The sequence below is a fragment of the Rhinolophus ferrumequinum genome, chromosome 5 (genome assembly GCF_004115265.2).
Source record: "Rhinolophus ferrumequinum isolate MPI-CBG mRhiFer1 chromosome 5, mRhiFer1_v1.p, whole genome shotgun sequence".
In the NCBI taxonomy this organism is placed as follows: domain Eukaryota; kingdom Metazoa; phylum Chordata; class Mammalia; order Chiroptera; family Rhinolophidae; genus Rhinolophus; species Rhinolophus ferrumequinum.
The window spans coordinates 33,717,669-33,743,571 of NC_046288.1; the positions used below are offsets into that span (position 1 = coordinate 33,717,669).

Consider the following 25,903-nt stretch of genomic DNA (forward strand, 5'->3'; position numbering starts at 1 on the left):
ATTTGTTAGTTTTTATTTATTAGAAACAGTTTGTACTAGCCATGTTGTAATTTTATTTTATATCAGTGTTACTATTAGTTTATTTTTAAAATGTTGTGGTGTCTAAGATGATCACTTTCTCAGTCAACCATTAATGTAGTTCATAAAGAAGTCTTGTGGGACCACAGACTTTATTTCATAAATGGAAGCCACTTGTAAACTAATAACATTGAAAGGCTACTGCTGTCTTCCTTAGTCATTTTGTGTATCTTGATAGACTGCTCGTACAACAAGGCAGTATTCCCCCAGGGGATGCTATTATTATGATTGCCTGCCATTGAAAAATTTACTGAAACCAGTTGCAACATGTTAATGGCAAAGGAATGCCAGTACATGAAACTGAGTTCCATGTCTGATTTAAAGTGTACTTAAGAGTTTGTGTCCTCTTGTCTGAAAAGAAATCCTCAGGGGGTTTATCTCTACTCAAAATACAGTTTTTCTAAAAATAAAATCTTTCAGTCAGTTTTAGTTAGGGAACAACCCCTTTTCTCTTTGTTCCAGACCTTAAGACTACACCAAAACTATGGACCTAGAACTTGTTTCCATGTGAAATCACATTAAGAGATCTGAGCTGCTGGCCTAGACAGGTCCTTGACCAAATGACTGAGCAAATTAGCTCTGATGCCCTGTAGAATCTCCTTCTGGATTAGGGTGCCTCAAATGCATGCCCGGCTACTCTTTATTTTGGATTTTCCAATTGACTTCCCAAATATATCTGAACGTGATTTAGGTTGTTTCAAAACAGACCCACTCAGAAGAGCCTTTCAGGTTTGGCATTCTGTCTTAGAATTAGGGTTAGTCACCTGATTATTTAGAGGCAAGGATGGAGATTAGGGGTGACCTGCTGAGCAGATTAGCTGGATATTGTCTACTGTTCGGTATGCACAGTTGCATTCATGTCTTTCTTGATGATGTCAAAAAATCACATGTTCTTTTGAATTTAATTCAAAGTAGCAAACATTTATTGTCATCCATCGTGTGGAAAACATTGTACTAGGTGCTGGGGAAGATACGGATATGCAAGCACATCTCTTAATATATGAGGACTGATGAAAGATGTAGAGAAGAAGCCAAGTGCTGTGGGAGTATGAAGCTGGGAAGAAAGATTTAGATTTTCATTATGGTTTCTTACAAAAGAAATATAATCTCTTATGCCTTAAATTGTAATCAGTGAATAATTCTGGATTAATGAGAGGACATGTGGTAGAATTAAAACATTGAAGAAAAGCATGTCAGTTCTGGTTTTTATAGATGTGAGTGATACAGAAAAGAAGAATGAACGTTTCATCATTTTTCTATTGTTATGTATTTAGAAAAAAGTGGAGCCATTTTCCAGTGTCCTTAGTTTTCCATACCCATTTGCTTCAGAAATGAATAAAGTTGCTGTATTTACAGGGGTGAGTAATCTTTACCAACTTTTTACGTTGTTTAATTTTTTTTACATATCATATTAATCACTGATTAGAGTAACTGAAGGAGTAAATTCTAGCATTCACCTAGTTTTATTTATCCCCATTTGTAGCTCATAGTAAGATGACTCTTGTGAGAAAGAGCTAAACTAGAACATTAACTTCATCATTATCAATCTACCATATTACATTTCTCACAAGAAACTGAAAAGAATAGAATATATCCTATTAGCTTCTGCTTCCTACTCAAGCTCAAACAACAATAATAAAATTATTTTAAAGCAATGTGCCCACTTAGTACTGTGAAGATACAGAAACCACACTTTTAAAAATATTTAGTCTGGAAAGTCAAGGCTATAACAAATATAGTAATAATAGCATTTGTTTATAATGTGTTTATGAATTTGTTTTGGAAGGTGTTTTGATTCTTTTCTATCTGCCTCACTTTCAAGGAAAAAATTCTTTACTTTTTTTCCAGAAAGTCAAGAACATAGCTGTTGGAATACCACAAAACTTGAGTAACTAAGAGACTGATACATTTTCACAGTAAAACCAAATGGTACGAATGGAACATAGAGAGAGAAAATAACTACCATATTTTGCTGTGTATAATGTGTACTTTTTTGCTCAAATTTGTGAGGGAAAAAAAGATGATGTGTATTATACATGGATAGTACTAATTCCATATGTATATAAATGTTTTTAATTCTTTTATTTATGCTTATGAGTTAAAAGTGTAACTCTAGAAATCAATAATGATATCTGTATGCAAAATAATATCCTGGAATACGATAATTGGTTTTATTGAATTTAGGATGAACTTGCAGCGATAAAGAGTTCTTAGCTTTCTATGATGCATAAATATTGTAAATTTGTTACCGGTACATAAAATTTCTCATACCTTGTATCTGTTCTTGTGTTTTGTAATTATTTGTTACATAAAATTTCTTGTTAATATGTTAAAAAGTAAATGCTAAAATTCCTTTATAATACAAAAAATGAGCACCTAAATGTAAGCATAAAAATTTGAATTAAAAAATTAAAATGAGGGGCCGGCCCAGTGGCTCAGGTGGTTGGAGCTCCATGCTCCTAACTCCGAAGGCTGCAGGTTCGATTCCCACATGGGCCAGTGGGCTCTCAACCACAAGGTTGCCGGTTCAACTCCTCGAGTTCCGCAAGGGATGGTGGGCTCTGCCCCTTGCAACTAAGATTGAACACGGGCACCTTGAGCTGAGCTGCTTCCCGGATGGCTCAGTTGGTTGGAGCGTGTCCTCTCAACCACAAGGTTGCCGGTTCGACTTCCGCAAGGGATGGTGGGCTGCACCCCCTGCAACTAGCAACAGCAACTGGACCTGGAGTTGCGCTGTGACCTCCACAACTAGGACTGAAAGGACAACAGCTTGACTTGGAAAAAAGTCCTGGAAGTACACACTGTTCCCCAATAAAAGCCCTGTTCCCCTGCCCCAATAAAAAAAAAAAAATAAATTGATTTTTTTTCCTTCAAAGTTTGGGCCAAAAACTTGGGTATACATTATACACGGGAGCACATTCATTATACACGGCAAAATACGGTAATACTGAATAGTTTTCTTTTGAATTTTCAGACAACAGGCTACATTTTGCTTCTATTGTTTCTTAAATTAAAAAATTTTTCCTTTTTTATATTGGTATGATAAAGTGTCTCCATTTAAGTTAGCAAAACTAAATGTATCTTAAGCTTTTACTTTTGGAAGATAATGTATTAATGGCTTTGGAGACTTAGGTTGAACCACTTGGTAAGTCCCTAATGCCATTTTGATGTATTTCCTTATGTTACAAGAAACACTTCAATCACCTACAAACTAAACTTATTCTGGAGGTAATATTTCTGATGCATCTAATTGAAAATTGATGCGTTTTTAATTAAAAGTAAAAAGCACGACTTTTGTTTTGAACTGTAATATTATTTCTGACAAAATACTTGAAAACAGACTGAATTTGTTTAAAGATTGATATTTAAACTATTGTATTTTGGTAGAATGCATCAGAAATTAAAATAGCAGAAGAAAATGGAGCTGCGTTTGCAGGAGGAACTAACCTGATTCAGAAGGTACAATGTTATCATGTTCATTAGTTATAAAAAATTGTTCTGTTATCTGCCATCCATTGATTTGTTACATATGGAATATAACCACTATGCCCATATCTTTTGATAAATGGTTTTTAATCTCTAAAACATGATTTTCTTCTATATAGTCTTGTATTATTACTCCACGATGTGATCTTAAGGTTAACTACAACATAACTTTCAAGCATAATTTTTAATTTAATTCAAAGGAACATGTTTTAGGGTTAGTATTTGAAGGTTTTGGAGTAGAAATTTCACATACAGTTCTTTGACCTTTCAAAATTGCCTCTACTTTCTTATTTCTAGCAATGAGAGCCCTAATTCTGAAACCACACTGTCTGTTTTTAAATTCTGGGTCTGCCCTTTATATGTACACAAACTGGCTCCTCCCCCATAAGTTCTCAATTTCCTTATCTGGAATTTGTGGTCAGTATTAGTACTTGCCTCATAAGGTTATTGTAAAGACTGGATGAACCTAAACCCTGTAAAATATTTAGCCATATTCTTGGCATACGATAAGTGCTCATTTAATGCAAATTATTATTGTTAAGGGAAACACTTTGTTATTTAGGGAGTAAAGAATTTGTAAGAAGAAAGAATAGTTAACAGGAAGGTAAAATTCCAGAATCACAGCCTAATTTTGCCAGAATTCAAGTTTTCAGGTTCACTGTAACCCCAAATCAAGGCTTCGAATGACATAAGATTTCAAGCAAAAATAATTATTGGTAAAATATTTGTTGCCTGGGAAGTATTGTTTTAAAAAGTTGCTTCATTTTCTAATCAACTAAATTTTTAAATGGAGTATATTATAGTAGTATAAATATTTTTGGGTGCTAGCTGGAATTCGTTTAAAATGTCTTTAAAAATAGATATTATTCTCTTTGCTCTTAGACTGGAATTAGAATGTGTAAAATAAACTGTAAATGAACTTGTCTTTGGCAGTCCCATTCCTCTTTTATTTTTAGTTATTGGAGGCAAAGAGAGTTTTAGTTTTAGTTCTTTGTGAAAATAATTAGAGTCAGTTCTCTTGATGTTCTAAATTTGGAAAGACATTGTCGTTGCTAGTGATTTGGCAGCTAGTGGTTATTAATTTTACATGTAATCTATTGCAAAAATTTCAGTATGTTTCTTCAATTTTAATGGACATATAAATTCAGTTTTGTGGGATTTTCTGAGCCACATACACATCAGTGCTATTTTCTAGCTTGTAATACTTTTTCCTAACATAACCCCATGGAAGAATTAAACCCATTAAGTATATTTTTTTAAATGGATATGGCTGTCTTTAAAAGAAAAGATCAGAAAATGTTTTGCTTCTAATGGTTTTCATAATTGGTAAATGTGTTCATATGATCCTTGTGTTTGAAGAAAAAAAATGTGATTAATGTCTGTTTTCTAAATTATAAGGGAAATTATTACGTTATACTTTATTTTCAGAAGGATAAAGTTTTTTGTATCATCTAAAGTTATCTTTTTTCCTGATTTCCAGATTTTGGATGATGAAATTCAGCCAGACTTTTATGTAGCTGTTCCAGAAATAATGCCCGAGCTTAATCCATTAAAGAAGAAACTGAAAAAAAGATTTCCAAAGCTTAGTCGAAGTAAGGGAGAATTCTTTCTTTTTTTTTAATTTTTTAGATTTTTATATTATAGTTGACATTCAATATTATATTAGTTTCAGGTGTACAGCAATGGGTAGACATTTATATAACTTAAGAAGTGATCCCTCTGACTAGTCTAGTATACACCTGGCACCGTACACAGTTATTAACATATTATTGACTATATTCCCTGTGCTGCACTTTACATACCTGTGACTATTTTGTAATTGCCAATTTGTACTTCTTAAAGGGGAAAGTTCATTATTTCAATATGCTGTCAAAGCTATCTAATATATATGTTTAGTTAGAAAACAAAATTGCTAATATACATATGTAGAATAAATAATTATGTCCTGGTATTTGAATTTTGTGTTATATAAGACTATGTAGATTTGACTTTTTTCCTTTGAAATTGATATTGATAATCTAATATAATTTAAAAACCTAGTTACTATATAGTACTTTAAATTTAGGCTATATTCTAGCTTGAAATTAATGGGATGTATTACTATGTATGTTATCATACTATTTTATACCTCTTTTTCAATATCATATTTATGCTCATTAATGTCAGCCTTCAACCTATATATGAAATGCTTACTCTATGAATGGCTCTGCAGATGTTTCCCTTAAGGAACTTTCCCTTTACGGATATTTCTCCTTTACAAAATCTAGTAAGAGAGGTAAGGTTGGTACATAAATAGCCATGTTATAAAAAGTATGAAGTATTACGTGATAAATTTGCAAAGTGCTAGAGGTAGGTGTTCAGTAGAGGAGAAATTGACACATAGGTGGGGAAATCAGAGGAGGCATCCTTAAGGGGGTGACATTTAAAATGACCTTGAATAATTGGATAAGTAGAAAGGTGAGTATTATTTTAGGTAGAAAGAACCTATTAATCATAGACACTGAAGTAAGTCGGAAATTATAGGCTATGTACAGGAAATATCAAGTAGTTCTTTATGGCTGTATTGAATGGAACCCCTTACATCGATATGAAAAAGAATAATGGGAAATTATGTTGGAAAGGTAGGTTGATGTCATATTGAGAAGGATCTGAAATAAGGTCTTAGTTAGCGTGGACTTCTTTTTCTGTATTTAGCAGGAGTCTCCTAGAACTTTCTAAGATGAGTTTTAATTCTTTAGAGTTCTTTAGAGTTTTAATCTAGCAAGAGTTTGCAAGATGTATTGGCATAAATCAAAACTAGAGGCAGGGAGACCAGTTCAGGTGCAATTGCCAGAGAATAATAAAGGTACTGTTTAAGATAACATCTTCAGAATGAGACAGGAATGAAGAGGACAGATGTCAAAGATATTAGGACATTGCACTAAGTAGCTAGGAATGGACAGGTTGAGAGAAAGAGGAGTCAAATGACGCTGAGATTTTTCAAGCCTAGGGATTTCTCCTAATAGCTGATATCATTAATGGAAACGGAGTAGATTTGGGGTGAAAAATAAGTTTGTTTGCAGACATAGTTTCTTTTAGGTGGTGCTGGATATCTGCTGTACATAGGTGTTATTTCAAATAAAATTTTATGGTGTAAACAGAACAAATATTGTTAAATTGTTTTAATAGAGATTGGGCTTCACATTTCAACTCTAGTTGAGCTGAAAAATCCTGCTAAAATTCTTCATGCGTGGTAGCCTCTAACAGTGATGTGAATTACAGATCACGTTCTATACTTTAAGCAATTTCATGTGTACTCTACAATTCTTTCGTTCTAGTAGTTTTATTTGTTTATTTTTGATAGCCTGCATTGAATAACACACCCTTATTAGATATTGGACTGAGATTTGGCACTTTTTTTAGGGATTTCCATTACAGTAGTGTTTGTTGTCATGGAATCAGACTTAATATTCAAGTAAAACCTCAAACTGAACATTATTTTAAAAATTAAACGTGTGTCAGGCGCATACCAGATGGGAAACTGCCCTTTGATGTTTGCTGAATTCATTAAGTGAAAAGCAAATTGTTTTACTTCTGCAGAAACTATTTATTGTTCAGAAATAGCTTTTATTGAGTACCGTGTTTTCCCGAAAATAAGATCCAGCCGGACCATCAGCTCTAATGCGTCTTTTGGAGTAAAAATTAATATAAGACCCGGTATAATATAATATAATATAATACCGGGACTTACATAATATAATACTCGGCAAAATGTAATATATAATACCTGGTCTTATATTAATTTTTGCTCCAAAAGATGCATTAGAGCTGATTGCCCGGCTAGGTCTTATTTTTGGGAAAACAGGTTCGTTGTGGTTTCCTGTGCCTCTGTTTATTTTGTTATTTGAATGCCAGGCTCTCTGTCCCTTTTGTTCCTAAGCACAGGGAAAACCAAAGACACTCCCTCTTTGAGGTCCAAGTGAGAATTCGCACACTTCCAAATTTGTGAGTTCCAGGAAGTGTACCAGCATCTTGTTTGGTTCCCCAGCAGTTGGAAGTTTTCTTTACTACTACTAGTATTACAGAAGCAGCATTCTAATGCTGACTTACTATCACAGAGGAAAGGTTCGTTTACTAAGTAATTGCTGGTTAATGAGTGTCTTGTTAAATAATTGGGTCTGTTACAAAGAAGGAAAGTTGTATTTCTTATGTTTTAAGTTGTCAAGCAAATGTGAGTAATTTCCTTAAAGAAAAAAAGAAAGGCTTACTCAGATTTGTGTGCTATTCATAATTTTAGGATCCTGAGCTGTTTGGAACACTAGCTTGAGTGTATTTTTCTACCATGGTCTTCTCTTCTGCCATTTTCTTCTTAAAACAAAGAAACAAGCAATATTGTATTACATGGTAAAGTTTTCTTGGTTTTATATATCAAAGAATAAAGACTTTTTCTTTGCTTTTAAAAGAAACACAAATTACAGTTCAATATGATGAAAATATTTCTCATAATTTCTTTTCTAATTAAATTTGAGTTCAACAAAACCAGACAATACTAAATATAATCAATTAAAATTGAAACTGAGTACTGAATATATCTGTATTTAGCTAGCTCCTTGCTTTGCATCCTGAACTGGTTTTTCACAGAAGTTAATTTTGTTATCTTTGCTACTTTATCTGTTCTCTGAATAACCCTTTGGCCTCTAAATTTTCTTAGCCTTAAGGTTTTTATTTTTATTACCATTTCACCACAAAATTTAGCACTGTTGTGTTTAGTCTGAAACGTTTTTAAATAACTTCTTTATTTCAACTAAGAAACGTTTCCCTTTAAAATGTTTATTTTTATTAATAGGCTTTACGTTATTTCTACTTTCTTAATGAATCATAGCTTCCTGTACACCGGGCTCAAGTTACCTAGGTATGTTCCTCCCCATTTACTTAAAGCATTTTGAAAAAACAGACAGACCTTTTTCCTTCTCTAACTTTTTCTTTTCACCTCCACACGATCTGTTTACCAGCACTGGCAAAACATTTGTGTTCTTTACACATGAAGACAAATGATTAACCTGTCAAAAATGTTAAAACAGAATACATCAGATGTGCATTAAATCAAATGAAGCTCGTGTTATGCATTTTCAGGGCTTATTCATTCAGGTTCTTGTTTAGGAACATTTGATTACCCTTATATCCAACAAAAGACTTTAGGGTAAAATAGAAATTACATTTTGAGCAAATGGATGAAATTAAAAAACAAACAAGCAAGCCCCTGCAGGTGAGCTCATTAGATTCCCATTTTGTCTTAACATTTTGTTTTACTAATGGGAGTGGGTGTAACGGTCTTGGCTGGAGTGAGTGTTCACATTTTGCAGCATGTTTAATGCTGCAGCTTTATTTATTTTATATTTATTTTAATTGCTCATGTAACTGTAGGCAAGTTCTCTTTTTCAAATGCACATTTGGCTTGTTTTCTTAGTATTTCTTTTTTTATTTCAGAAAAAAGACATTTAAAACTTGTTTTTAAAATTCTTAGAAAAAATTGGGCTTCATTTTGCTTATAAACTAGCTTCCCCCCCCCCCACAATACAAATGTCCTCTGAAATTCTTTCATCTCTAACATAGATATGTTTTGTTGATATTTTTATTCCTTATGTATTATTTGGCATTTACTTAAACAAAAATTAGTATGAAAAATATCTTGACTTAATGGAATTAGTTGTCTATTATGCATATTAAGCCATGGTAGGTACTATACTATATATGGATATGATTGAATTCTTTTAAACCATAGTAAGTTATTGGCAGATAGGTGGGAAAGGGACATGATTAGAAAATTGGACACACTAATATGTATTTCTCTTAATATGCATCTCTTAGAATTGAATGTCAGTGCTCTAGTTAGAGTCTTGTGAAAAGGATATTCCGACAGACTGTCCGGAGAGCATTGGTTGACATCTGCTGAGCATGCACAGCTGCCTTTTGTAAGGAAGTTGTTGTGGTATTATATTTGAGAGTAATGGATATAAAATTATTGAAATCTAATGTGAAATATTTTAAACTCATGGACTGACGTGCTATATGTACTTCAGGATATTATTTGCATTATCGAAACAGTTAGAACTCTGGTTATATAAAGAAAAATGCTGAAACGGAATTTTTGCAGGGTAATCAATTTGAAATTTTTAAAAATTTTCTTCCCTTGCGTATTAGTTTAAAAACTATTTATGTTTGAAAGATTCCAATGATGATTAGGTATGGTTATAATAAAGGTGAATTACTGATATCATGCATCTGGTTCCTTTATTTCCTTTACTCTAGCCGTAGTGGCCTCCTTGCCCTTCCTCATACACACTTAGCTGTTCCCTTCTCAGGTCTTTGGACTTACTGTCCATCTGTGTGTAGTGCTCTTTGTTGATCTTCCTGACTCACTTTCTCATGCAAATATCACCTAAACAGAAAGGACTTCCATAACCATCCTATATAAAGCATTACCCACCACTTCCCATCATCACTCGATTTCTCATTAAGTGTGTTTTTATATTCTTTTTTACGACTTACCATTTTTGGCATGTTAAATTTTTTAGTTGTGGGTGTGTGTTTGATTTTTTTCCATTAAGAATAGGGGCATTTTTTGGTTTTGTTCACCACTCTGTTCTCATGGGCCTAGACTAGTACCCCAGATGTAGGTACTCAACAAATATTTGTATGTGTACAGTAAATGCACATTTAGTGTGGCGTTCATTTGGTAGAAGATATAGGTTGAATACTGCAACTAAATGTTAGATTATAATTTATAGATTTTTTTGGTATTAAAATAATTGTTTTTTAGTTATTGAGTATCTACTGTGTGCTCTGTGTGATGGCCATGAAAAGACAAGCAAGGTCCTTGCTGTCTTGGAACTGACAGTTTCATTTTCTGCAGTAGATACACTGGTTTAACTGAGCATTTAATGATGCTTAGATTTCTCTACTTAAATAAACTGCAAATAAAACGCATAGTCTCAAACTTTCATTTGATTCAGCCATCCTTCCTAGCTATAATACATAATTAGTCCTTTCTGTTGTTTCATACCAAGTTTTTCAAACAAGTAGTGTTTAGTGGTTGGCTGTCTCCGTTTCCTTACCAAGTGTTATTGTTCTTCCTTACATCCTTCTTTCCCATATTCAGTTAAAATGTTGCTCTCACTAATCATCACTGTATTTTTTTTCCACATTTAAAGATCTGTTCTTAGTTTTCTCTGTTTCTTGAAACTTTTTTATGCTGTATAATCTTAACTTACCTCTTTTCTCATTAACTATTCCTTCTTTTTCTTCCCTGGCTTCTGTTATTCTACTTGCTTCTTCCCTGTAATATTCCCTGGTAAAAGAAAAAAAGACAAAGTACATCAGGGTGAAATACCTGACAGCATAGCTTAGTATAGGTTACGTTCATTATGGAAATTGAAAAGGGAATTAGAGGAAGAGAAAGAGAAGGAAGTAAGAAAAAAGAGAAAAGAGGAGAGCAATTGCACAGCAACAAGGGGGAGCAAAGCCCTAGAAAGAGCAGTGAAGCTTAACATTGGGTTATACTGAAAAGCAGAATAGTATAGTGGTTAACATAGACCTCTCTCAGTCTTGGTTTTGTCACTTACTGTGACCTTGAACAAATAATTGAACATTTTTGTGCCTCTGTTTATTCATCTACAAAATGGGTTTCATGCTCTGGTAATGTTTTTCTAATGTATGCAAGAGCTTAGTATAGGCTGGGTACATAACAAGTTTATAATGTATTATTATAATCTATTATTATTGACACCCTATAATTCTTAAAGTAGCTATTCATGTTCCGTAGTTATTTTGGAGAACTCAGTTCTTTTTCATATCTTCATATTATCCTTTTTACCTTCATAACTCATTTATTGAATAAGCAGATAATTATTGAGTGCCTGTTGTGTGCCAGGCAGTACATTGAGTACTGAGGATTGAAAGATGAAAAGAGAGTTCTCATCTTTAAAGAGATAAAAATTGAGAAGTGAGAGAAATGAGAACAAACTGTTGTACTAAAATGCAGAGAGTGTACCAGTAGAAAAGGTACAAAGTGCTTAGAGGAATGAGGGACTACTTTGTAGAATCAGATTATAGAAAGAAGGTAGCAGTTAAGTTGAGCACTTAAGCATGAATAGACATTTTCTATCCTGACTGCATGGGGAGAACATTCCAGGTAGAGGAAATGGCCTGCATTAATGCACAAAAGTATGAGAGAGCCAGTTATGTTCAGGAAGTTATAAGTAGCTTTCTATCGTTGGGTACATAAAGTGTTATCAGATAGTGGTAGGCAGTGGGGTTAGACAGTGATAGGCAGTGCGCCAGATCACAGAAGGCTTTGTGCCGTGCCATGGAGATTAGATTTTATCCTCTATGCAGATGGAAGCCATTGAAAATTGTTGCTCAGAAGATTGGTAGAAGATTTGCTTATTAGAATGACTATATGAGTGAGCTGTGAAAGTGATAGAATGGTGATTTGAGGATGATGAAATGTTCAGAACAGAGACCAGTGAGAAGACTAATGCAGTTGGCCAGGTAAAAGGTGTATAAGGACAGAATCTGAGCAGTGGCAGTGATGACAGAGAAGAGGAAGGCTGTTGTGGGATATGCAGGACGTAGAATTAACAGAGTTAATGATTAGATATTGGGGTTAGGGAAAGAGTGGAATCTAGAATGATTCCCTAATTTCTGTCTCACGTAGCCCAGTGAATACTATTTTATACATAGATTTACAGGAAATAAGGTAGGTTTGGGCATGATAATAATTTCACAAGGTAAGGTAGGGGAGATGGATATAGGTTGGCACAAACTTATTTTCTTAGAAATAAGTCAATATTATGATGAAGTAGGCTGTGATAAATAAATAAATAAATGTGCTCATTGTAATCTCTAGGGCAAGTAAAACACCATACACAAACTAAACAGAGGAGTAAAAATGATATACTAAAGCTTTTTGTTTAAGACAAAAGAAGGCAGTAAAGGAAGAACAGAAACACATGAAATAAGACAAATAGAAAACACATACTAAAGACCTAAATCCAGCTGTATCCATAGTTAGGTTAATTGGAAATGGAATAAATACTTCAACCAAAAGGCAGAGGTTATAAGATGATGAAAAAGCAATCCAATTATATGCTGTCTACAGGAGACACACTTTATATTCAACCACAAATAGGCTGAAAGTAAAATGGAGAGTAAAGATACACCATGAAAACAGTAAGCATTAGAGAGTTGGGTTGGCTATCTTAATACCAGACAAGATAGACTTTTAAGACAAATAATTTACTAAGAAAAAAGATGGTTATCCTATAATAGTAAAAGGACATGCTTGTTTAAAAACAGAGCCACAAAACACATGAAGCAAAACTGGCAGAACTGAAAAGAGAAATAGACTAATCATCAAGTACAGTTAGAAATTTTAATATTCTTCTCTCAGTAACTGATAGAACTTATAAATAGAAAATCAGTAAAGATATAAAAGACTCGGACAATATTATTAACCAACTCGGCTTAATTGACATCTATACAACACTTCATCGAACAATAAGAAGTGTTGTTTGATATACGCTTTTCAAGTTGTACATGGAACATTCACCAGGTTAGATCATTTGCTTGGTTATAAGGCAAGTCTTAATAAATTTAAAAGGATTGAAATCATATAGAGCATGTTTTCTAATCACAGCAGTTAAATCAGAAATCAGTAACTGCAAGAAATACGAGTAATCTCCAAATACATTAAAATTAAAGAACCCATTTTTAGATAACTGATAAATCAAAGAAGAAATCACCAGAGAAATTAGAAAATGTCTTGGACTGAATGACAGTGAAAACACAACATGTCAAAACTTGTACGATAAAGCTGAAGCAATAATGTGCACATTATCTGCAGAAGGAATTTTTAGTTTTAAAGGCTAAATTACGAAAGAAAGGTTTATAATCATTGTTCTAGGCTTTTACCTTAAGCACCTAGGGGAAAAAAGGAAGCAAATCGAACCCAAAGTAAGTAAAAGGAAGACAATAATAAAGATCAGAGCAGAAATCAATGAAATAGAAAAAGAACAAACAACAGAGAAAAGCAATCAAAGGAAAACTTATTCACTGAAAAGGTCAATAAAATTGATAAAACTTCAGCTGGACTGATTTAAAAAAGAGATCAAGTTTATCAAGATCACAGATGAAATATCTATATCCCATAGATATGAAAAGATAAAAACGGTGATATTATGAACAACTTTATGCCAACAAATGTTGACAACTTACATGAAATGGGTAAATTCCTTGAAAGACATAAATTACCAAAAGTGTCCAGAAGAAATAGAAAATCTAAGTAGATCTGTATCAAGTAAAGAAATTGAATTAGTAATTTACAGCTTCCCACAATGAAAAGTTCAGGCCCACATGACAGGTGAATTCTATCCAACATTTAAGACAGAAATAATACCAATTCTTCACAACTTCTTTTAGCAAATAGTGGGGGAAGGAACACTTAACCAGCTCATTTTTGAGCTCAGCATTACCCTGATAACAAAGCTAGACAAGGACATCACAAGCAAAGAAATCTACAGATCAATATCCCTCATGAGCATAGAAGCAAAAATCCTTAACAAAGTGTAGCAAATTGAACTCAGCAGTGTGTATGTATGTGTATAAAGATTAAAAAACCTTAACCAAGGAGATTTATTCCCGAAACACAAAGTTGATTCAACATCTGAACATCAATATAATATACCATGTTAGCAGAATAAAGGACAAAGAACTTAAGATCATCTCAGTAGATATAGAGAAAGCGTTTGACAAAATCTAATGCCCATTCACAATAAGAACTCTCAGAATACTAGGAATAAAATGAACTTTCTCAAGTTGACAAAGCTCATCTATGAAAAATCAGCAAATACTATTGATGATGATGAGACCATTAAGACTGAATGCTTTCTACCTAATATCAGGAACAAGGCAAAGACCTCTGCTCTCACCACTTACGTTCAACATTGTACCAAGTAGGACAATTAAAGGGCATACACGTGGGAAAGGTAGAAATAAAAATAGTCATTATTTCTAGGGAATGTGATTCTAATATATTCTAGTAAGTGAATTCTAATAAGTGAATTTAGTGGGGTTGCAGGATACAAAATCAACAACACAAAATCAACTGAATTTCTATGTACTAGCAATAGACAATCAAAATGAAATTTGTGAACCAGCTCTATTCACAAGAGCATCAAAAAACAAATAACATACTTATGAATAAATTTAACAAAAGAAGTACCTAAATAAATAAAGTTATATACCATTGCTATGGATTTGAAGTAAAATGTTAAGATGGAATTACTCCTACTTTTTTCTATAGATTTAATGTAATCCTAATCAAACTCCCAAAAGGCTTAAAAAATGATTTAAGAAATTAACAAGCTCATTCTATTATCTAAATGGAAAGACAAAGGACCAGGGATCGAAAAATGATTTTTGAAAAGAAGAGCAAAGTTCTTCAAAAAAAAAACTTACATTATGTGACTTATGACTTTACTATAGAGCTACAGTAATCAAGACATAAGGATAAATGTGTTTAGATCAAACATTGAGAGTTCAGAAATGGACCCAATCCTAAGGGTCAACTGGTTTTTGACAAAGGTACCAAGGTTATACAGAAAAAAATAGTTGTTTTCCATGAATGGTGCTGCAATAACTGGGTATCCCTTTCCTCACATCAGACACAAAATTAATTCAAAATGGGTCATTGACCTAATTGTAAGGGCTAAAGCCATGAAATTTTAGAAGAAAAATTTCTAGAAGAAAATCTCTATGGCCTTGGGTTAGGTAAAGATTTCTTCAGACACAAAAAACATGAACCATTGGAGAAAAAGTTGCTAAATTGGACTTGGTCAAAATTAAAAACTTTGCTCATGGGAAGGCACCATTCAGAAAATGGAAAGACAAGCCACACATGGGAGGAAAATACTTAGCACAGATGTATCTAACAAAGGATTGTATCCAGAGTATATAAAGACTTATTATAACTCAATAAGAAGACTATCAAACCTAATATTTTTTAAAGACAAAAGAATTAAATGAGCACTTTATACAGAAGAAGATATGCAGTTGGCTAGTAAAGCACATGAAATGATGTTCGACATCTTGGCCATTAGGGAAATACAAAATCACATCAACATGCTTTGGTTAGGGGAGAGATAGAGGGAGTGAAATAGGGAGGGAGAGAGAGAAAGGGAGGGAGGGAGAGAGAAATATATGAGGTCTAAGGAAGGTTGTTTTATTTGTGTTTTAGGATGGAACTGGCTTAACTCAAATCTACATCATTATCCCCAATCTATCACTTTTTTCCAGTTCTTATTGCTAACTGTATACAGTATTTCATTAACACCTCCTTCACTTCAGGATGTTTTAGTGCAGAGTTATTTCTCTTTCCTTCTTAAGCCTTATTCTTTCCCACTTCATTATCATTACAACATTACTAAGATATCAGACTCAACATAATGAAGTCATTTATTCATTCTTTCAGCAAACATCTGTCATACTGTACTTCTTACTAATTACCTACCTGTATCTAGGTGGAGATCATAGAGTAGGTGGTTGGAGCTCATGAGAGAGTTTGTGGCTAGAGATATAAATTTGGCAGTTATCAGTGGATAAATGGTGTATAAAGTCATGTATTTGGATGAGATCACCTGGGGAGGTGTGTATGGATAGAAAGAGGTCAAATGACTCAACCCTGAGGCAGTTCAGCCTTTGGAAGTCAGCTAAATGAGGGTAACTCAGCCCACAAGAACAGAGTGGAACAACCAGTGAGAGTAATGTTTCACAGGACAAGTCAAGATATTGTAGAAAGAGGAGAGATAGACTCAGAACTACTGTTGCTAAAGCAAGTCAGAGGAACCCAGTGAAGGTCACTGAGGACTTGAAAAGATTATTTTCCGGGGAGCATTGGGGATGATAACCTGATTAAAGTTGGCCTAAGAGAAAATGGATGGAGAGGAAGCAGAGACAGAAAGATAGCGTTTTTTGAGAAATGATGCTCTTAAGAGGAGTATTGCATGGTCACAGAAGGCAATATGAAGTCGTAGACTTATTTTATTTTAAGATGGCAGGTTTTATAGCCAGTTTGTAAGCTGATTACAATGATCTAGAAAAGCAGGAAAAATTGACAATGTAGAGAAGAGAAGGGAGGTGTGGTGTGGAAGAGTGGGATCCAGTACACAAATGAAGAGGGATGGCCTTTGGCTAGAGCATGGACAGTTCGTCCATAGTGACAGGTGGAAGGCAGTGTTATAGTTACAGACTCAGGTCTGCCAGGAGGTAATTCTGGAGCTCTCACTATATATTAGGTGCTATTCTTAAGAAAACATTATATATATATATATATATATATATATACACACACACACACACACACACACACACGTGTATATATACACACGTATATATATACGTATATATATATATATATATATGTTAAAGAAGTTTAAATAGAGATATACATGGTTTAACTGGTTCCTGTTCTTTGTACATCACTGCAATAGTCGCCCCTTATCCTCGGGGAATACGTTCCAAGACCTCCAGTGGATGCCTGAAACTACGGATGGTACTGAACCCTATATATACTTTGTTTTTTCTATACATACATACATACCCATAATAAAGTTTAATTTATAATTTTGGCACAGTAAGAGATGAACAACAATGATAACAAAATAGAAGTTATAACAATATACATAATAAAAGTTATGTGGATGTGGTCTCTCTCTGATAACAGATATGGCTACTAGGTGACTGACAGGTGGGGACAGGTGGGGTATGTAGTGTGGACACGCTGCACAAAGGGGTGATTCACGTTCCTGGTGGGACATAGTGGATGGCTCGCAACAGCCTGCAATAGCATGCAATTTAAAACTTATTAATTGTTTATTTCTGGAATTTTCCATGTAATATTTTCGGACCATGGATAACTGTAACCATGGAAAGCTAAATGGTGGATAAGCGGGGACTACTGTATTAGCATCTTACCATTTATTGTTACACTCTCTGTCATACTGTTTAGTACTCAATTACATCAAAATGTTATACTAAAAAAACTAAAATTTTTCAGTAGTTGTGGCCTCTGTATGTCCCTTTTCTCCCAATTAGATTGCAAGCTTCTTGTGGATAATTTCCATTTATAGGTGTGAAGTGCTCTAAGCGATACTGAACAACTCAGATAACCCTTAGAAGTAATGCATGCTGAGGGTATACTGTGCTTCCTATATAATGAGATTTTCACACTGACTTATAGGGAGAATTTCTGGAGATAACAGTGGGAGTGGTATGTCTTTAATGGCACATTCCTTATTGTATTTCTTACCCTTCTCATAATTCACATTTTCTATGTACAAAGTCAAAAAATTTTCAAGTTAAAATATAGTATTGTGGAATATTAAAACTGTGTTTTTATGATTAAATTTGAGTTAAAATGTTAATGACTCAAGATTAGGAAGGTGTAGTTTATGTTCGGAGTCTTCTACATGATCTTTGAAAATTCTTAGTTTTTTTAAAAAAATAAAGAAAATTCTTAGTTTTTACCTTGATACCGTTTTTTTCCTTTTTATAGTCAGTTGCATCCTTTTTTCCCCCACCGGATGGAGAACAAACTGACATTAGAATCCAATAAGTTAAGTTTTAATTTTTAACTCTTTTTCTGTAACCATTTGTGCAGTAATGAGCTGCGTCATTCACTGTGACATTATTTCCACTGTTAAATCTTGCTACTTTTCTTGTTACTTCCCTTCTTTATGGTAAGGCAGGTCAGGTGAATTTCACACAAAGGTAGGTAAAATGTTCTTAAAAGATTTGAAGACTCCACTGTTAGCCTCTATTATAGATTATTTTATACATTTTATTTTAATTTGTCACCAATATTTCTAAAGTATGATAAGCAGTATCGTTGCTTATACTTAGTTATCTATTATTGTGCAACAATATTACCACAAATTTAGTAGCTTAAAACAACACACATTTACTGTCTCAGCTTCTGTGTGTCAGGGATGTGTATATAGCTAAGCTGGGTTCTCTGCTTCAGGGGTCTGTAAAGCTCCAGTCAAAGTGTTGGCTCAGGTTGTGGTCTCATCTGAGACTTAACTGGGGAAGGATTTGCTTCCAGATTCATGTGCCTTTTTGGCAGTATTCAGTTTGTTGCAGGCTGTGGCACTGAGGGCCTCAGTTTCTTACCTCGTGGCCCTCTTTATATACACCTCATAACATAATAGCTTGCTGCTTCAAAGCCATTAGGAAGAGAGTCTCCTTCGAGATAGGCATTGCTGTTCTATGTAATGTAATCATGTACACATAATCATCCCGTTTCTTGGTTAGAGCGAGTTGCAGGTCCCGTCCACACACAGAGAGGGAGTCAATCAAGAGCACGAATACCAGGAAATGGGGCCATTCTAAAGTCTCTCTGCCACAGCTTATTTTCTGTATCTTAACAGGAGATGAATGCTTTTCTTATTCAGTAATTTTTGCTACTTGTTTAGATGGAGTGATAACTTTGGATTTTTTATTTTCCTAACCAGATTCCATTGGCCGTGACATCCCCAAAATGCTTGAATTATTTAAAACTGGACATGAAATTAAGGTAGATGAAGAAAGGGAGAATTTTCTCAAGACAAAAATAGCAACAGTAAGTTACTGTGGAAATTATGCAATAACTCTGTTTCGTTTTTGCTGAAGTGATTCATCAATAATTTATAATATAATATACCAGTTCTTTGAACTTGTTCTTATCACTAGCATTACGGGCACTAAAGATACACATAGATAGTTCTTTATTGATTGAATTCATAAATTTTAATGGTACTGTAGAATTCCTTCTGAGTTATGTGCCACCCACTGACATTTATTTGTACTTTGCCTTATTTGATTATCTATTCTGTTATGTCTGTTATTCTCTAATATTTTAAGCTTATTGAAAGTAGGGTCTAGAGCTATAGAACTTTGCATAATGCTGAGCCCATAATAGATCATTAATCTTACTTTAATGGAATTGAGTAATTTATTTTAATGAATTGTTTCTGAATATCTCTGCATGGGTTTTAAAAACTGTTTGCCCACTTAAAGAAGATGCTGGAAATCAATTTCCAAATTATTTTTAGGACTCTAATACACATATGTCAGATTTTTATAGGACTGGGTTTTAAATATATAGCTATTTGCTAATATCTTCTTTATACTAGAGAATCTCTAAAATACTTATTTAATGTGTGTAATTTTTTCCCTGTGCAATAACTATAGGAATATTAGTAATATTAATAGCAAAATTTAAACTGCCTACCAAGTGCCAAGCATCATTGTAAACACTTTTCATATATTCTTTTAATTCTCAACCCTATGAAGAATAAATTAGCGTCCTCATTTTATAGATGAAGGCATGCAAGCCCAGAGAGGTTAAATACTTTCTCCAAGGTGCCACAGCTAGTATGAGGCAGATTAGGCATTTGAATCTTGGCAGGCTCCTCAAGAGTCCAAGCTCTTTAGCTCTATATCGTCCAGCCTTGTGGCTGGAGTGATTTGAATAGCTGTTATTCCTCCTTCCCATACCCCTCTTAAGAGGAATTCTGCATTATAACCAACATAGTAGTCCAAGCTAATTGAGCTATCAAAAATATGGAAAAGCTGCTCAGAAAGATGGAAAAGGTGCTCAGCTGGTTCTATGGAAGAAAAACTTGCTATGGAAAGGGGCAAAGCAGGTTTAATCCAGTCAGGGACAGGGAAACCCTTCCTTGCCCTCATTACCATCAGGGCTCAGCCCCAGTTCATTTGGCATTGAACTCTGCTAGAATCTGAAGTTGGAACTTGCTTGTTTACAAAAGGCCCTGGGCAGTGCTTCTTGTTTCTTAGGGATAACAACATTGTAATGTAAAAAACAAACAAAAAAAACAAACACAAATTTTAAGAGAATATTTTGGAGCTATAAAGACATGGGTTTGAATACCAGTTCTGCTACTTACAGGATGGCAGACTTTAAACAAATTTCTTAATGTTGTTGTGTCTCAAATTTCCTCGTCTATAAAATGTATGTGGTAATATCTATTTCACAGTGTGGTTTTAGAGATTAAAAAAAAATTTAAATGGTAGCAGTTGTCGTTACTGTTTTGGTAGGACTTTGGGGGACTGTAGAATATCTTTATAAGACTCTTTCTAGCTAGATCTTAAGTAATGTTTTCAGTACATTCAGTTGGTAGTTTATATAGATCCTGACTTAGATCTTAGGGAAGATGACAAAACCGTGTCATCTTATTCAAACCATGTCATCTTATTCATTCTTTTCAACAAATACCTTAGTGATTAAAACATGGGCTCCAGATCAGACTACCTGGATCTTTTTAGAGATATAATGCTTTTCCTTAATGAGAAAGGAACTGATCTGTGTATTGAAAGAGAATCTTTTGGAATACTACTTAAATATTATAGTATAATAATGGGTTTTAGATTCATACTGTCTGGCTCAAATTCTAGTTCTAGATTAGAATTGTGCCACCTTGCTCTCTGAGCCTCAGTTTTTCCCCCATGGCCTCTATATGTAAAATGAGATGAATAAGCATACATACTCTATAGGCTAGGAAGGAGTAGATAAGAAGATGACATATGACATCTCGTATCTAGTACAGGAGCTACATATGGAAATGAATAATCGAGATTATGATAAGTGTAATAGTAGAAATATATATAAGATATAAAGAAGTTGCAGAAAAGAAGCAATGATTGATGTTATGGTGTAGAGTCATGGATGGCTTCTAGGTGGAGTTTGAAAATATACACAAGGTGAATTAAGGGTCATTATTCTGTTTTATAATATGTTAGATGAGGAATAGACTACTATACATCTATGTTGTTTCGGGTGTTTTAAGGGACCAAATGACAATGACTTAATCATGAAAGATAGTTATTTTTCTCCGAAGTTTGAGCTGCTGGGCAGCTCAGGGCTATTCTGCTCCAAAGGGTTAACCAGGGATCAAAGTTCCATTCTTTCCCCCCTACCCCCCTTTTCCCATCTTCTAGAGTCTTTAATTCTTTGTGGTTGAATCTTGCTGATACCATGTCTGACCTGTAGCCAGTGTAAAGGAGGCAAGAGGAGGTGGTGAACAAGCAGCTTTCTTTCAAGCATGTGAACCATTGCCCTCATCATTCTGCCCCCACCCCATGGATCAGGGTTAGTCATATGGCCTAGTTTCGTGGCCTTGTGCCCAGCTAAAACTTAAATTAATTAAAAGAAGAGAGGATGGATTTGGGAGACAATTAAGGTTTTGCCACTGCTGAGGAGGAGCTAAGATACCCAAAAGAATAAGAAAATAGAAGGAATTTTTGTTCATTTGTTTATTGTTGTATCCTTAGTTCCTAGAATAGTACGTGGCAGGTACTAGGTGTTCACTAAATACTTATTGAATGAATGAATTTACAAATGGGTGAATAAGCAGAAGCTATTACTAAGTGAAGATCAGCTAAAAGTTATTAAAAGGCATTATAATATTTAGTGAATCAATGTTTTTATTTAATAAAAATTTGATTTACACTAAACTTTTTAAACAGTCCTTATGGAGTAATATTGAAAGTGAAACTTTTACTTCCTGGAATTTAGAGTCAGAATTATCCTGTCCTCTATTCATTATAGGAATGCTCAGCCACATGTGTATTTTGACATTACACGAGAATATTAAACAGTGTCCAGATATTACAGCATAAACCTGCCAGAATAAAGACTTTGAAGTAATTTTCAAAGGGTGCCTATTATTATTTTTTAATGTACCACAAATCCAATTTATGTTAACTATGAGGCTCTCAGAACCTGCTGTGTTTTTTCTCTCTGATAAATTCCTTGTATGATTTAAGATACCATATTTCCCTGAAAATAAGACCGGATCTAATATTAATTTTTACTCCAAAAGACACATTAGGGCTTATTTTCAGGGATGTCTTAGTTTTTCATGTATAACAATCTACATTTTTTCATGTACAACAATCTACATTTATTCATTTATTCATGTACCAAAATCTACATTTATTAAAATATAGTCATGCCATCTTCTTCTGGAACATCATCATAACTTTCCAAACCCCAAATTCCAGCTTGAATTTCTTGCGACTCTATCTCCTGTAGAATCATTGACCCCAATCTCTCATGTCCAGAAATAGCACTCTCCTTAAATGAGCACTTGTCCACGTAGCCTGCTCGTAGTGTTTTGGCAACACAGCTGTCAGTGGTTTTATCCCATGAATTCTTCACCCAAGTCACGACCTCTTGCAGGCTAGGCTTCACAAAGTTTCCACGCTGATTTCTCTCCACTCTATTTTCAATGTAGTCATTGATTTCTACAATGTGTGCAGATGGTCCTTGAATGGCTTGTTTATTGCAATATCAAGAGTCTGGAGATAGGCAGTCATTCCTGCGGGAATCATTATTTGATCTATTCTTCTCTCTGCAAGGAAGTTCTTGGTGTCTTTAGCACAGTGAGTGCTGGCTGAATCCCAGACTAGCAGCCCTCTTTGGCCACCTCACAAAACAAGTGGCAGCATTAAATTGACCCACCTCCTTATAAGGGCTTGTGTGCACCAGGCTTTTTGGGTTTCAAGAACATTTCAAGAAATGCCTGAAACACGTTCAGCCTTATCTTTCTTGCCCTTAGTGATAATTAGAGGAGGGGCTTTCTTTCCCTCCAGACGAATTGCCAGAAATACAGGTAACACGTGCACTTTCGTAACCACTGGAGGGAATGTAGATTGATGAGGCACCCCTCTGATCAATTGTCGTTTGAGATCTTTGGCCCATAAACACTACATTTTCATCCATAGCAATCATGTTGGAGAGTTGGTATTTAGAAAAGCCGATGCCATCAACAAAGGATTTGAATGCAAGTGCATGTTTAATAACTTCAGTAGCTTCCAGCTTGAACCGTGTTGTCGATCTTAGAGACAGTTCATATCGCTGAAGGAAGCCATCCAGCCAGTGTTGTGATGCTTTGAATTCTTCTGGGGATATTTCTAACTGTGGTGCCATTGCAAGGGCAAATGCTTGAATATCAGCCCTGCGCACAACCAAAGCCTTTGCTCTCCTGTCAGGAGTCCATTCACAGATGATATCTTCCAGCTCAGGAAATAATGGTTGCCGACCTGATCCACACTTAGACTTCTTAGCATTTCCCTCCTCCACCTGTTGACTGAGGTTATCATACTCTGCTCGCCATTTTCAGACCATTCGGAGATCCAACTTCTCTTTGCAGAAAGCCGTAAGATTCTTGCCCCGGGAGTCTTCCACGATTCCTTTCTTGTACTCGATGGAATAGTTCTTTCTGTTTGCACTCATCTTGTCTGGGGGTCAAAATGTTATTCCCTTTAAATCTACCATTAAATCAAGTGTTAATTGAAGACTTACGAGACAGGAGTGCAACAAAAATGATGACAGTTAAGAATGATGGTCCACACAAAAAAAAGCGACGAAAAATTGCAGGCACCAAAATTCAGAAAATGTTTCATTTCACATGAGTGCATTAAGTATATTCGTTACAACACGCGACGTATTGAATTATGAAGATTCATAGTAGACACAACCACATCTGTTCGTTATCAAGTGCACACGTTATTCATGCGTTGTATCTGTACTCCAATTGGTCATTCAGCAATAAGTCTCGAGTTCATCTGTTTACATAGGCGTTTACCTCTTGTCCAAAGGTGCCCACTTGGGTATTACAAGTACTTAATTATAATTTATATTATAATTTAAGTATTAATGTCAATAATATAATTTATTTATATTTACTTATATATTAATGTAATTATTTTATAATTCAATATGTCCGTCGTGTGTTGCAATGGACGTATTAAATGCGTCCATCTGGCTGACTATCTTAACTGGGGCTTATTTTGGGGGTAAGGGCATCCTGAAAAATCATGCTAGGGCTTATTTTCCGGTTAGGTTTTATTTTCAGGGAAATACGATATTTGACCTCCAGCCTACTTTTTTAGAACACTTGTAAGTGTAATTTTAAGCCAGTTGCATTGTTGATTAGTTTTCTTAACTTGTCCTTTATTATAAGGTAAAAGTTCCTTCTAATTTTCTATTGATATTGACTTACCATTTTACGGAGGCACACATAATAGTTTTATATTTGTCAAAAACTAAAATGTTCTCTCTCTTTGTTCTTTCACTTTTATTAATGTTAACTGCCCCACATATTTCAAAAACAAACAGGTGTGATAGTCTTGCAGTTAGGTTTCATTTGCTGAGAGTGGTGGAGATCAAGGAATAAAACTTTTCACTAGGAAAAAAATTACTACAGCTGTAAAATATGGCACATTGAGATGTGTAATAGGAAGCATTTATCAAGAGGAGAGGATATAAAGTGTAGTTTAAAGGAAAAATTGGAATGTGCTTATTTGGTATATTTAACCTACCATAGTATTTAATACCAGAATAAATTATATGACTCTCATGGCCTATTATATATACTGCTAACAGAGCCTATAAAATCAGACTGATGTTTTTGTGTGTATGTTTTCAAGAGCAACTAGCTAACTTTTATTTGTGAATCTAGTTCAGTAGAATCTCACATATGTAGAAATACTTAATAGTTTTCATGGGAAATGACTGATTTTCAAATGAATTCTAACTGAAAAATCTTTTGGGATTAATAAAGTTAGATGAAGTTTGAGGATAAAACCATAGATTTGTGTTTTAATGCACAGTGAACCTTTTAAAGGGGGCAATGTACTGTGAAATCTTCTTAGTTTCAGATCATTTGTTGTAGTTTTGGCTGCTGTATAAGTGTTTTTCTGTCAGCGCAGCAACTTGGTAGAATTTTCTACACTTTATAGCAAGTGTTTTGCCTTCGAAAGAATGTTTAGTGAGGACCCGCTATATTCCAATCAACTTTTTCTGTTTTAATTTTTCACTTCTTTCAAGTACACATATACATGGAAGTACGGCTTTTTAAAAAGACTTTTCAGTATAAACCTTCTGAAAAACCATAAAAATCATAAATCTTGATGTTTTATCTTCATTTTTACTTTAGAACATTGGGACTTACTGGGTTCATAGCACTTTCAAAAAAAATCAAAAGAGAAATTAAACCATATTCATGACATTTCATATAAGAAAGTAATGAAGTATCACACATTTTTCTGAAACGTATTGCTTCATAACGCCTTACCTCTAGTTAAGCTGTTATTTGTAACTATGTCGTCATATCTTTTTCCTCAGTTTTTTATTTTGAAAAATTTTAAATGAATGGAAAAGTTGAAAGCATAGTACAATCTATGTACTATTAGAATATCTATGTACTCATCGCCTAGATTCACCAATTTGGTCACACTG

General features: G+C 34.3%; 1 protein-coding gene across 2 annotated transcripts in view; it reads left to right on the plus strand.

Annotated features, from left to right (window-relative positions):
• Positions 1 to 25,903, plus strand: part of MRPL1 (mitochondrial ribosomal protein L1) — a 52,084-nt gene that overhangs the window by 13,580 nt on the left and 12,601 nt on the right. For both annotated transcript variants that reach the window (XM_033106325.1, XM_033106326.1), the window contains exons 4-7: positions 1,353 to 1,436; positions 3,466 to 3,537; positions 5,045 to 5,156; positions 19,113 to 19,219. In XM_033106325.1, coding sequence (XP_032962216.1) covers positions 1,353 to 1,436; positions 3,466 to 3,537; positions 5,045 to 5,156; positions 19,113 to 19,219 — 375 coding nt within the window. The remainder of the gene's footprint in view (positions 1 to 1,352; positions 1,437 to 3,465; positions 3,538 to 5,044; positions 5,157 to 19,112; positions 19,220 to 25,903) is intronic.